Source organism: Bremia lactucae, linkage group LG2 (assembly GCF_004359215.1).
Source record: "Bremia lactucae strain SF5 linkage group LG2, whole genome shotgun sequence".
Lineage (NCBI taxonomy): Eukaryota > Oomycota > Peronosporomycetes > Peronosporales > Peronosporaceae > Bremia > Bremia lactucae.
In genome coordinates this window covers 1,585,410-1,599,727 of record NC_090611.1, presented here as the reverse complement: position 1 = coordinate 1,599,727, position 14,318 = coordinate 1,585,410, and the positions used below count along the sequence as shown (strand labels likewise).

General features: G+C 45.1%; 1 protein-coding gene across 1 annotated transcript; it reads right to left on the bottom strand.

Moving 5' to 3' along the window:
* Nucleotides 1–9,799: 9,799 nt before the first annotated feature.
* CCR75_009215 (uncharacterized protein) lies at nt 9,800–10,174 on the bottom strand (the record flags this gene model as incomplete). The annotated part of the gene is made up of 1 exon (XM_067967257.1): nt 9,800–10,174. The coding sequence occupies one exon, from the start codon at nt 10,172–10,174 to the stop codon at nt 9,800–9,802; it is 375 nt and encodes a 124-aa protein (XP_067822049.1).
* Nucleotides 10,175–14,318: the final 4,144 nt, after the last annotated feature.

Sequence of the window (14,318 nt, the reverse complement as noted above, 5' to 3'; positions counted from 1 at the left end):
CGGGTCACTGTTCCCAAAGTTCCATTGAACTTAGGTATAAAGTTTCTGGACTTTGACAGTATGGAACGCTGTCTCGTCCTTGATTTGGATTCGAGATATGATCTCATTTGTTGCCTAGCAAAGGTGGGTCCATGACTCTCCAAAACTTTGCTAGGAATATTGCGCGTGGCGCCTAAGGTCTTAGACTTCCAATTGATCCACGGTCAGGGGAGTGAAGACAGTAAAATGTCTCATCTCGCCCCTGAAAAGAAGCCGTGGCTTTTGCCAGAAAGGCTTATCAATAGCTTGTCTGGAGAAGCTACTCCTCACAATAAATATTACTAATTCGGTTCATGATGTTCTAGCCAGGCCATACCAAGAATGAGTCTGTCACTGTTTTAGACATTGGCATGTCTGAGTTAATAAACTCTAATGTTAAAAACATTAATTTTGAGCCCGACTGAGCAGAAATAAGTAAAACGGCACGTACTTCGTCGAGTAACACTCGCTATACTAACGATTCACTAAATGCTGAAAGCAGCGTGCAATATCCCTGAGATACGTGGAGTGGCACGTCTAAGTCCACCGAGTATGGTCGGCCGAGGTGGCACCATCCTAAGTGTCAATAGTGACACTATTGGCGGTTCGCCAGGGCATTTTGGGTCAAATCCTCCTAATGCACGTGAGGCGACACGTAAACGTTCGCTGGATAAGGAAGTTGAGTTTTTTAACTCTTTATCGGATGTCAAATTAGACACCATGTCTTGTATAGAACCAATACAGGCTGAAAACCCTGGGGACGTGAATGTCCCGGCCTCTAAAAGGCGTATTGTCTTCATCTTCACTCCAAGACAGGATGGACACGAAGCGTGTATACCCTCACAAAGTGATACGAGTGAGCAAGTACATACGCTTGTAAATGGCGTAACCGGTAACATTGAGGGGGAAGTAAGCCTTGCGGCAATCCTCTCGTTACATGCTCTTTTAGAGCTAGACGAAATGTCTATTGATGAGTGCGGTCGAGTCTTAAAAACTGGTGACTTATCTGAAATGATGGTCATTCGACCTATGGTTGAGTTAAACTCATCGTCACTTCTAGACGAAGCTGTCCTGGATGACACAAAAGGTGCACTTTGTGCGCGAAATGGGTCACCGATCCTGGAAGATCCTACGGATCCTTTTTATTCCTTAATTAAGGAATTCCAAGATAAGGTATGTAATAACCCACCATCTGTTTTAGCTCCGGATAGAAGTGTTCATCATGAAATTGACTTAGTAATGGGAACCAAATACTGTGTCACAAGAACAATGGCTTTTACCAAAGGAGCAGTGTGACGTCATTGACGATTTCTTCCATGCAAAGCACGAGGCTGAAATGTTACGAGAGAACAAATCTCCTCATTCGACACCGACATTTTTGTGTCAAAAAGCCAAATGGTAAATGGCGCATTGTACATGCTTATAATAAGCTTAAGGCTGCCACTATACCAGCCCAAACCCCCATTCCTAGAAAAGATGTTCTTTAGAACAATATGGTGGGATGTACAATGTACAGTGCATTGGACTTAGTCAATGGTTACTACCAAGTGCTTATGCGAGCTAGTGATATCCCGCTTACAGCGGTTAGCACCCAAAGCGGCATGTAATGGGAGTGGCTGGTTTTCCACAATGGCTTTCCAACGCCCCGGCAACATTTAATCGTCTAGTGACGCAACTGTTTCGCCCTCATCGAGGTTATGCACAGACTTATTTCGATGACATTTTTGTCCATAGTCGTGCGGAGCAGGGTCGGTCGGATATGGAAAACCATTTAGACCATTTGCGAGCAGTGCTCGAATGCATGCGCACAAAAAAATTGTATGCCAATGCATCTAAATGCATTTTTGGCGCAGACGAAATTCCTTCTTTAGAAAACTTCATTGGAAAGCGATGCCTTAGAGCGATTCCGCTAAGGTAAAAGCCATAGTAGATTGGCCGGTTCCTAAAAACCAAAAGGATTTGCTTAAGTGGTTGGGTCTCGCCAATTATTTACACAAATATAGCAAAAATTACGCTGATATGGCTAGGCCATTATCTAAACTCCTAAAGAAAGATATAGAATGGTGCTGGACTAGCACCGAAAATAATGCTTTTCGAGCAGTTAAGGGTAGTCTTATCCATGCCCCGATTCTGGTACTGCCAAACCCAAATTGGCCTTTCAGTATCGTCTTTGACGCATCAGATTTTGCCATTGGCAGTGCTCTGTTACAAACAGATGTTGATGGGCATCAACGTGTTATTGCGTTCGAGTCTAAAAAGCTTAAAGCTGCGGAAAAGAACTACCCAGTTCATGACAAAGAGTTCCTTGTTATGAAGTATGCTCTCGTCAAATTCAGAGGTCATCCACTCGGCTCTAAGCCGTTTGTGATTTTTACAGATCACACATCATTGCGCACGGCGACTAAGTCGCCCCATCTCTCACAGAAAATGGCCCGATAACTATCTTTTTTTGCGGAATCCAACTTCGTGGTGAAGTATAAGCCCGGCAAGCAAAATGCTTTGGCCGACGCGTTATCACGCAGGCCGGATTATGAGATTCTCATTCAACGACTATCTCGTCACCTATTCCTGAATTAATCAGTTCGGCTTACGCCAAGGATAAACAGTGTGCAGCTCTGCTACGAGCGTTATAGGACTCAAATTGGGTATTAAATTGGCGGCACGTTTGCGTGCAAGGTTACATCGATTTCTATCGATAACAACCTGTTGCACAAACATCGCGGACCCTCCGCGTGTCATTGTTCCTCATGATGAGGAGGTGAAGTACCGGATCCAATATGAGGCACACGATACTGTCCTTGGTGGTCATCTCGCTTGAGAAAAGACCTACGGCTTCATAGGCCAGAGTCGGTGGCCCAAACTTTAAAAATGGGTCAGCACATATATTCGCACATGCGAAACGTGCCAACGGATTAAACCCTCGACACATGCTGCTGCGCCACTGGCGAGTCTTCCCGTCCCCATAGGATTGTGGGAGTCCATTAGTATGGATTTCGTCTTTGGGCTACCGAAAGATTCAGCCGGTAACTCCGGTATAGTGGTCTTTGTTGACCGTTTGAGCAAAATGGCTTACTAAGCAGCCGTGCCAGATTCCATTGATGGAGACGGTACAGCTAAGCTGTTCATCGATCGCGTGTTTCGAAAACATGGTTTGCCAGTGGCAATTATCTCTGATCGGGATCCCCGATTTTACGGGTAAATCTGGAAATCAATTTTCCGAGTGCTTATAACCAGATTGGAGATGTCCACTGCGGACCATCCACAGACCGATGGTCGAACTGAACTTGTCAATCGCGTCATTGAAGACGTTTAACGCAGCGTGTGTGCTCAGACACCAAAGCGCTGGAGCTCAATGCTCCCAGTAGTGGAGTTTGCGTTCAATGACGCTGTTCATGCCTCTACAGGCTATACTGTGTTCTATGTAAACGGTCTTACCAACCGCGCGTTCCATTAACGATACCACTGCAGGGTTAAGGGCTTGGTGGGGGAGAATCGGCCGATAGGCTTGCTGATATCAGCCCTGTTACCGTTCGGAAACAAGTAAGCGAGTTTCTCGCGACGCGATTTAGTATCTTAAGACATGTAAGAGATACGATGGCTGATAGCCAAGACAAACAAAAACAAGAAGCAGATGCCAAAAGCAGAAACTGTATTAATTCGTATATGGTCGGAGACCGAGTTTTACTAAACGCTAAGAACCTACCTACCAACTTGGTATCCGCGGTCTTCAAGACCAAATTTCGCCCGCGCTTTATTGGACCATTTACGTTCGTGGCCAAGAAGGGCCTAGCTTATACGCTAAACCTTCCCAACAAGCTGCGTACACATCCAGTGTTTTACGTTGGCTTGCTTTAGCCATATCGGGACCCTTCCCACTTGGACTTGAAGGCGCTTGCGCCGAGACAGGCGGTCGTGCCGCAGATTGTTGCATCCTCACCAGGATATCCAACTGGCCCTCTTTACGTGGTAAAAGCGATTTCGGCGAAAGACGCCCGAACCGCCTCAAAAGAGCTCCCAACCCGAGCAAGGACCTCACGAAGAAGTTGCACCTCGTGTCGTTGAGCATCAAATGCTTCCGCCGAAATTTCGGCCCCCTCCCGCACCGCTTGATGCGCGGGGAAACCTTCAGTTTCATGTGGAGAAACTTTTAAAGCGACGTCGTCGTGAGGGTCAATACTAGTATCTGGTGAAGTGGCTAGGGTAACCCTCTTCCAAAAACTCTTGGGAGTTCGAGGTACCTCTTCGGCAAGATTGCCCGTACAACGTTGACATTTTTGAGCTCCAAGCTGAGGGTCAACTCGCGTCAAACGTCGCTTCCCACTACTAAACGTGGGATTAGGTGGATCTAAAGCCTCAGTGCGGCTTCGATCCTTGGTTGTACGGTCAACCGTAGCACTGAAATATCGGCTAGCCTTACTTCGTTTTGTGGCATAAATGCTGAACGTAACTGGCCTTTGGCCTAAAGCTTAGCGAAGTCGAAGCGAAGCTTCACCTTAATCCGCAGACTCTCTGATATTCCAGATATTACGGAGTTTGCGGGCCCGGTGAACCCAGTTCTCAAATGAGACTTCGTTTTCACTCCTTGTTTCGTTTGGAAACAAAACGATCAGAATCTTTCTCATGCAGGTCACCGAAGCCCCACAAGCTTGATCACGTAAACGCGTCAGATACTGGCTTCGCGTCATTACCTTCGGCGTAAGGTAATGCTCATGAAGAGCGTCGCGGGCAGCGATCTCCTCCGGCGTCCTCGCCGGGTCACCAGTGATCCAGGGGAAGGGCTCGCATCTCTATCGAGATGCGCGATGAGATTGACGTTTTGCCATCGATTTACAGGCGCCAGAGGCGCGTGTTTTCTGATAGACCTTATGATCCATTGGATGGGTCTCGTCATACTGACGGACGAGGCTCTCAACGTCAACAACCAGCTGGGAACGAGGCTCCCTGCTGTCATGTGAAGGTTGTAAACCGCACCAGCGAACAAGATAACTTGTTCGCTACCCCTTCACATCACGGAGTATACGTTCCACAAGGAAACGTTGACAGCCTTGGAAATTCACCAATGGTTGTGGCGGAGGAGTGAAAATTAAATCCGACCCATGTGTCGGATCTAGTGTCGATGGTCGACAAACTCGATCGCTTCCTCCATGATTTGGAGGAGGGACTTGACCACGAGCGCGGTAAGCGTCGCTCGTTGGAGCAGACGGTGCAGGCTCACCATATCGAGCGGTTGGAAGACCGTTCGAAGAGTGCGTACTCCTTGTTGGAGTACGAGCGGAAGTATCATGCTGTCCGCGATGAGCTGTCGTCAGCTCATCGTAGCTTCGAGGATCTTCGAAACCGGCCTGAGAAACTTCAGGTTCAACATGAAAATCTGGTTCGCGATCACAATAATCTTTTGGGTATTCTTGTAAAGAGTGGTCAAATCCGTCCTCGGAAGAAGCCGCGTACTGATGGTACGGCCGGAGCCGACCAACGTAAAACGTAGGATGCGTTCGCATCCTACGTCGCAATTCTATTGTGTACGCATTGCCTCTTCGATGCAGTACACGGAAAGGCCCAATGAACTTGGGTAGTAGTTTAATGCTACCCACATTAGTGACTAATCGTTTAGGTAAGTTTACCGTAGAGAGTAGCACTAGATCATTAATTTGAATGAATTAACATTTGCTCTTCCATGTTTGTCTGCATTCCATTTCTGTCGGTCCACTGCGTTAGCAATAGAATCCTGAACGAAACGGATAATTGATTCTCGAGTTAGCAGAAACTCTTCCGCTAACTCATTTGTTTTGTCTTTTTCAGTACGCTTAGTGCGTACTGCCATGAGATCAATCTCATTTTCGATGTCGTTTTCTTCGACATTGACATCACTCGCGTCGTTGTTATTTTCGACGCGTGTTGAGCATGAGCCAGAATTGGTTTTGCTCCTGCGAGTCCCCCCCCCTTAGACTAGAGGATCCCTCTAATTGGGTCGGTATGCGAGGATGGCGTAAGCCATTCACAAAGAACGGTGTATGCGTTGTAGACGCATGCACCGAATTATTGATGGCGAATTCGACCATCGGTAAAAACTCGCTCCAATTCGGATACGATTGGACGTAACCTCGAAGTATCTCTTCGAGGACGCTGTTTGATTATCCGTTTCTGGGTGATCGGATGTTGACATAGTCAGCCGTGTTCCGAGAGATCAGAATACGGATTGCCAAACTCCGCCGATAACGGTGGATCTCTATCCGAGACCAGTTCACGGAGTAAACCGTGGAATTTGAATACCGTGTCGATAAAGACACGGGCACAACCCGGAGCCGTAATCGACTCTGGTACCGCAGCAAGGTGCACCATCTTGCTGAATCTGTCTACAAAAACAAGGATTCCATTATTTTTGTGGTCGTTTTCGGGAAATCCGAAGACGAAGTCCACAGATACGGACTGCCAACACTCTGCTGGAAGTTGTAGAGGTTGGAGAGGTGCACGGGATGAAGGGCTGGGCTTCACCCGTTGACATACTTCGCAAGCACGAACGTACTTGCGCATAAACTGATACTGGCGGGGCCAATAAAAGTCGCGACTTACTGTGAGTTAAGTTTTCTCACGTCCACGATGCCCAGTTATTGGTGCATCGTGACGCTCATACATGATGCGCAAGCGCAAATCATTGGGATTTGGGATGGAGTGTCGCCTGCAAGGGCTGTGAAATACAATATGCCGTTGCGTGTTGTGTATCGATCGGATGACGATCGATATAAAGCCGGTAAATATTAAAAAAGTATTATCGGATGCATTTATCTGATAATCCAATAAACGCAACGGACCCTTATCTTCTTCGTAGGCTTTTTTTTAAGTCATCAAACAAGGTTGATGACAGAACACTTGAAATGAGTGTTGCAACAGTGGGATTATTTTCACTGTTGGAACGCGCAGCCGGCTCGAAATCGGGTCGGCATGGAATGGTCTGTCTTGATCTGCAATCGCGAAGATGGGCGATTGCATCAAGCTTTGCTTGATACCTTCGAAGGAATGCCGACAATCGGCGATCCATAGCGTTTTATCGTCTTTTTTTCAAAGACAAGAGAGATGAACTGTCATCTCGGCATAATTGCGGAAGTACTTATGCAAATACGCAGGAACTTTCCAAGTCCCTTGACATCGACTGGAACTGACCATCGGTAAATGCCTTGATCTTTTCGGGATCAGGGCGCACGCCGTGTTTACCGACGTTGCACCCAAGAAGTGGTATTTCGCTTGCAGCGAATATGAACTTCTTGAGATTTGCGTACAACTTATGCTTTAGAATAAACGTGACTTTAAGGAACTCCCACGTCCGTCTTTCCGTCATAAGTCCGGCTATAGACGAATACACCGTTAATAACTCAGAGCGAATTCTCGCACCGGTCTCAACAGATTCGTTACGCATCTATCGAATGTTGCACTAAGCCCCATATGGCATTACTAGCCATTCCCAGAGCATCCCACTGGGAGTGCTCACTGCTGTGTACGGGATGTCTTGTTCTCGCATAAGGATCTGATAAAATCCATCCATCAGATCCATAAACGATAAGATGGTACTCTTAGACATGCCATCTATGATTCCGTATTTTCTAGGTATCGGTGTTTAAGCCGGTACCGTTGCAGCATTCAGTTTATTGAATGCGTGGACTATCCGCCACCCTCCTGTGGCCTTTCGCACACAGAAGGTCAGAGAGCTATGTGGGGAGGTTAACTTCCTCACATATCCCGCTTTCAATCGATCGATAAATTCTTTATCGATCGCAAGTACTTGTTCACGAGGCAGTGACCACTGCTTCATGACACAGTACTTCGAGTCCATATTGAGCTTGATCTCATGTCGAGTGCCTTTATCCTTAGGGAACTCGCATGGAACTGTTTCAGGGAATACATCCTTAAATTCAATCAAATCCGTGTATAAAGGATTTGTCTTACGATACTCCCAGTATTGACTAATATATATCTCGATCCGAGTCTTCACATCGAGGACACTTTCGTCCATCGATGAGCTGCTGAGAACCCGTTCATTCTCTGCATAAGTTACCGCTGACGGAACATCTTTTACGCATTCGTCCTCTGTGACGAGAACGCAGATCTGCTTGATTCTACGGCTACGCAGATGTCTCCAGAACCAGTTAAGTTCTAGGATTCGTAATTGAGTTATCTCCGAAGTTAACTTCGGAGGCGCATACAGATCAAGATTATAAGCTCCTACTCTTGATACGTCAGTAACCAAGACATTAAATGTCTCGGTTTCTTCCTGGGGCCCCTTTTCCACAGGCTGCCGAGGGATTAATTCTTCAGGATGCTAAAGTCTAGTCACTTAAGCATTAACTATTTGAGGAGCTTTCTCCTCAAGTACGTGGGGACCTAATCCCTCAACTTTTTCCGACTGTGATTGCGCTATCGCAGCCGGGTCCTCTAAGTTCGACTCTCTACTCGACCTAGGATCATCGTGTTGTCCCTTTTGGACAACCGGTATCTTCCTTAAATTTCGCTCGCTAGGCCTACATACAAGTATCAATCCACTCGACTTATTCTATTGGTGGACCTTCGGCGCTGCCTGTGCATTCGCATAGCCGCCGGCAGCTTACTTCACAGTGTAATCTTGTGCAGTCGTACTAACGGCCGTACCACAAGTGAGGCCATCGCACTCACTCGTAGTACAGCCATACGCTTGTGGACGCTCCAAGACGTTCATCAGATGGCCATCTGATCAACTGGTGGCAGGCATCTTTACGACTCGATGCTGCCAGCTGATCCTTGGTTCATACTTCTGAGCCAAGGCATACCTAGGATGACATCAGATTTGTCATCCAAATCCAGTACGATGAAATCAATATCATACTGAAAATCTTTTAAGTGTAGTGAAATCTCACTAGGTGTTTCATCACTGTCATCGATGCGCCTGTCGCTAGACGCACCGTCATCCTCGTTGGAGGGATGTCGCGCTCAACATATTTGAGCCACGAATAAAGTTATTTGACGCCCCACAGTCCAATAGGGCTCTAAGAGACAAATTAATTGTCACTTTTAACTTCAAGGTGATGCGGGATACCTCATCACCAGGTGCAGAGACACATAATGATTGCCTGTTTAAAGCAACTTTAGTCAAGAGATTTACAAATTCTCTTGAGGTTGCTGGATCAGTAGGGCGTTGCGCTTCTACTGACCCTGACCATTTTTTTGGCGGTCCACCTCGTTTTTGCGATTTCGCAACAACATCGGACCCGCGACCGTTGCCATTTTTGGCATACGGTCCATAATTACGTTCAGAACCTCTCGGTACTGGGGGTGTAGCACTACACTCATGAGCGTAGTGTCCTAACTTTTGACAGCGATTGCATTTCTGCAATCGCTTGTTGTTCGAAAAGCGAGGTTTCTCGCTTTCGGCATAAGAGAGGTCCATAGCTTTTGGACCTTTTTAGTTCGTGTCGTCTTGGAGGACGATATGATAACGAAATAGCTTGAGCCTGTCTCAAGCTAAAGTCCTCCTGTTCCGCAACAGATATTGCTCCTTCAAGCGTATCCAGTTCCAAGCGGAACAGATGGGTTTTCACGGGACCATTCGTTTGACCATGCATGAACACCGTAATCAACGTGTATTCATGAACTGGATTGTTCGTGATACATTTCGCTAAGAGTCGTATATGCTGGGCATTAGCGTGAACATCACGCTTGCCTTGCTTGAGTTTCAGAAGCTCTGGTCGAGCTCAGAACTCAGCAATAGGCGGTTCAAACGTCTGTTTGAGCCGGGCCTTTAGAGCCTCTAGCGAGCTCAGAACTCAGCAATAGGCGGTTCAAACGTCTGTTTGAGCCGGGCTTTTAGAGCCTCTAGGGAGCTAAATACATATAGATGCGCAACTTGAGGTCTAGTGCCCAAATGTTTTTTGGCACGACCTGCCAAATTAAATTGAGGAAATGCGACTTGCATTCGCTCGTCGATGATGTAACGAGTTTTTATGACATCGGCCAATTCGACGGACCATTGTAAAAAGGAGTTCCCTTCGACTCCCCTATATTTAAAAATGTTTATCTTTAAGGTTCTGGACGACGCGTGTGAGTCATCCCAGTTACAAAAGTACCTGGTGCAAGAAAGGAGTGCAGTCAAACGAATGAGTTCGACCGTAGGGAACAATGCCAGCTTGGCCATGCTGTCCGGTTTGGACAGGGATGCCCTCCATTCAACCACCGCCAACTTTATACAAAATGAGTTTGAACAGGCGAAGAAAAAAGTAGCCTTGCTTTATCAGCAAGGCTCTTTTCAGGCAGAACTGTTGAGGGATGTCACTTAGAAAGGAGTAGCTATCACGCTAAACGTGATGCGTATTTCCATTATCATCTAACGTGTCCATGCTAGACGATAGAACTGTGGTCCTTGGACGGACGACAAAGTGCTACCAGGTGTAACGGGGCACTGCCGTCTTGTACTGCTTCAGTACATGTCCATTTTGCACTGCTTCAATGCAAGTGGTATCACACGTCACTTCACGTACACTAGTACGTGCAGAGGAAGACTATTCAAAACGCTTGCTTTGAAGAGGGTTAAAAGTAAAATGTATATAATATAATTAAGTTTTTCTGTTTCTGGCTATGAACTACTAGCTTTATAAACTGATACAAAACATGTAATAACGTGTTATCTGTCTCTCTCTTTGCGCGCGTCCAGTGCTGGCTGGACCGCGGAGCAAGTAGATATAAAGGTTGTTAATTAATATATTATCTAAAAGGTATATAATATTTGGGGAATATTACTTTACATAGTAATATTCGGAAAGCGTATGCATTGGTAGATATAAGCAATTATGTGTTTATTTCACTTAACGACACCCCTCGTTACAGCTATAGCATAAAGACGAACTCCAATCTACGTGTCGCGGAGCCATATAAACACCAAACAGTCAACAATTTATTGTATTTCGTAGGTTCATGTATTGAGGTAATTGAAACTACTTAATACTTTTTACAGGGAAAACTTATTTTAACCGTGCTCACCGCAGTTACTAGTCATTTGTTGTCCTTCCGTCCATAGCTTCCGCAAGTCGTTATTTTGTGCGCCACTTAGTCACGGCCGACCTAACGTGAGTTTTGGCACGAAACAATTTTGCCATTTGAGTGAGAGGAAATTGCGTATGATGCATCATATCTTGTCAAAGTAGCATAATCGTCACCTTATCCCCAAGTCCGTCCTCCGCCAAGATACGCTAACAGAGGCATTTGTATCATCCGAAAAATGAGATGTTTAAGATGCCTATCATTGAGAAGGACCGTTCAAAAAACCACCTCAAACTGCAGTTGATATTTACTACAAAGAGCACAGCTTATATATGAAATAGAAAGATCAGGGGTACGTTCGAATTGTAGGGTCTGGTCAAGCAATGCTGTAGGACTCCTCACCGTCCAATTGTAACCGGTGATCCGGGCGACTTAGACGATATCAGTGGAGTGGCAGATGTTAGGCAATTCGAGTAAAACAAGTCACCTTCCGGCTTCGATGTTGAGTCTTGATTGACAATAGTCATCTTCATACGAAATATCTGCAGTGTCGACGCTCTGGCTTACTCTCAGGTTAAAGCCTATTATCCAGCATGATGAAAGGCGAAGCTGGTACTCGTGTGCATCACCCTCTCCTCCTTTGAAGGCACCATGGCGTTTGTTTTGAGATCAAGACTTCTTGGAATTGTCTATATACATGTGCTATGCCGTCATCGTTGTCCAGTCTCATCGGGTTGAGTAGTTGAAGGTAGCATCTTACTCCCTATCAGCCTGCCATTGACTACGCTAATATCGCATCAGTCTCAGAAGCCCTACAAAGCACAGTCACTCCGATGTCCCCGTAGAGCTAGCGACTACTGATTTATCCACTTTTAGTATCCAATAATATATGCCTTTCCAAGGATGAGATCATATTGACTCTTTATACCTTGCTGAGTGGGGTCTTCCTTGCAATAGTAGTCATAAAGCTGAACTCGATTTTGACTTACCCTATTATAGACTTTCTAAGCACCATTTGCTAATCGCAAAGAAACACGCAAATATGATTGAGCTATAGTTTGGCGTTTAATCTTTCGCCTCGGCTCAATTGTAAGAGAACTTGCTGAAGTGCTGGAATTGAAGAAAGCCATTAAGTGCTCATGAATGAGACTAGTGTAGCCAAGACGATTGTTGGCGCCTCAAGTGGTATGCTGTAAAAGTGGCTAATCCTGGCGCAAGGATTCAAAAGCGGACCAGCGACATTGAACTGAGTGATCACTGATTGGATGTCACGGCATAGTTTCTGATTTAAACGCTACCTCAACGATGTGTTTGTTTTATACTCTATATTTATTGTTGGACGAACGGTATTCAACCACGCTAGCATCGCTTAGCCGCTCCTTCCTAAAAACTAGTTGACGCTCATTTTTTTGTATTTTAACTAGCAACGAGCGTAAAACAGGTCCCTGAAGAATATGCACGGGGTGGTCTCGTTGGTGTACACTGTCTCAAAGCAAATTCAGAAAAGGCAGGCTAAAAAGCGATGGACAGCCTCGTGACATGCAAAGAATATTCAACAATATCGTCGCTTTGTAATTTACTTACATTAGCACTTTTAAAAAGGAATTTTAAATATACAGATTGAAGATCTAAATATCAATAAGAATGACGTACCAGTGATTGTATAACTTCTCTTAAACAAACTCTGTGCAGATAATAACTGTAGAAGAATCTTAACGATTATCTGGTCGCCTTGAAAAGGACGCATAATGAACATGGGTGGTGGCATAGGCTGATGTGTTAAATAAAGTCAAGGAGTAAATTTGTTAAAACACCAATCTTGAAGCTGTCTGGCGCGGCTTGGCTAATAGTTTTGTCTTCGAAGCAAGAAGCTTCCCTTATGCATCGGCTTAGCAGGTTGATGACGACGATCAAACGATTTCTTATAGCATCAGCCGCGGCTGCTGGGAGCTGCTGATCTGACGAAATTTGTGCATACATTTGATCAAGTATACTGTTGTCAAGCTTGTGGGGTTGCTTTCTTTGACTGTAAAAGCTTTGTAACGTACAGAAGATCCCACAACCCTGTGTACCACAACAAACTCACTGCATATTACGTCAGGATGGCGAAGAGGTATAATGCTTCTCCAAATACATCTTTCGCATTGTGGCTTATAAGCGGTATTTAATTTGATACATTAAAGGTTTTGAGGAGACATACCCCAAACGTGTGGCTTGTACTGCGGCTCAAGGTGGGTGGCATCCCATAGAGGGCGGTTACACAAAATCATTAGCTCCCAAGGTTAAAGAGTGCTACAAGGTTAAATACTGATATTTAGGTTGAATAGTCTATAATAGGCGAGAGTATAGTGCATTTGAAAGTAAAGTAGTTTATGCTTCAGTTAAAGTCATTGAGGGCATTTAACTTCTCCTTGTGATCGAATGCAAGATATGCCCCAAAGGACATATACGTTACGCTTACGATCATCAATGCGCTCTATGTACAGTCGTGACGAATGCATTTTGGCTACATCAAAGAGTGCGACACCGACTTCTTTGTTAACAGCCTCCGCAACAGAAGAGTCGCACGTTTATTGAATACAGCTGGTGAAGTTGCTCAATTCTATTCAATAGTGACCATTTAGAATTAGATATTCTTCTTACTACATTTGAGACGAGCTCGCTTAGAATCTTATTGCTAAAAAAATATTGTGCAATATTTCCGCTACAACTTATTCACCTTTATAAAGTGTAAAGTGAATACTCTGTTTTAGAATAATCGAGCTCACAAATATCTTACACATTTTGGTAGCCATTTTGTGTTAATGAACGGCCAACTTCATAAAGTCTGCAAATAGCGTCGGCGCATTATGCCGGCACCGCTCAGTAATGTACCATTAAAGTCACGTCAATTTCAGCAATTTATTAAATCCGATAAATTAATTTCCATTTATAGGATCATCGTGCGACCGAAAGGACTGGACTAAATTTGTCGTTTATGATGACAAAGTGAGCAAGATGTTCGATACAACATTCGGCACACGGTTCTCAGGCAAAAACGCATGTCTCTTGTTCCTGGATCAATTATTAGAATACACAGAATGCTCGAGATCATTGTTTGGACTAAGTTTCACGTGCACTTCAGGTATTGGCAACGGGTCTTTGAATTCTATGGTAAACTTTTATGCCAAGCTCCCTCCCTCTCAACACTGATGGCGATACTAAGCGGGCAGATCGAGTGCTGCGTACAATAGCTACGCCAAAACGAGGAACGCGAAAACATTGTACTTTCGTGGTTCTTACTATCAATACAGCGTCTACGT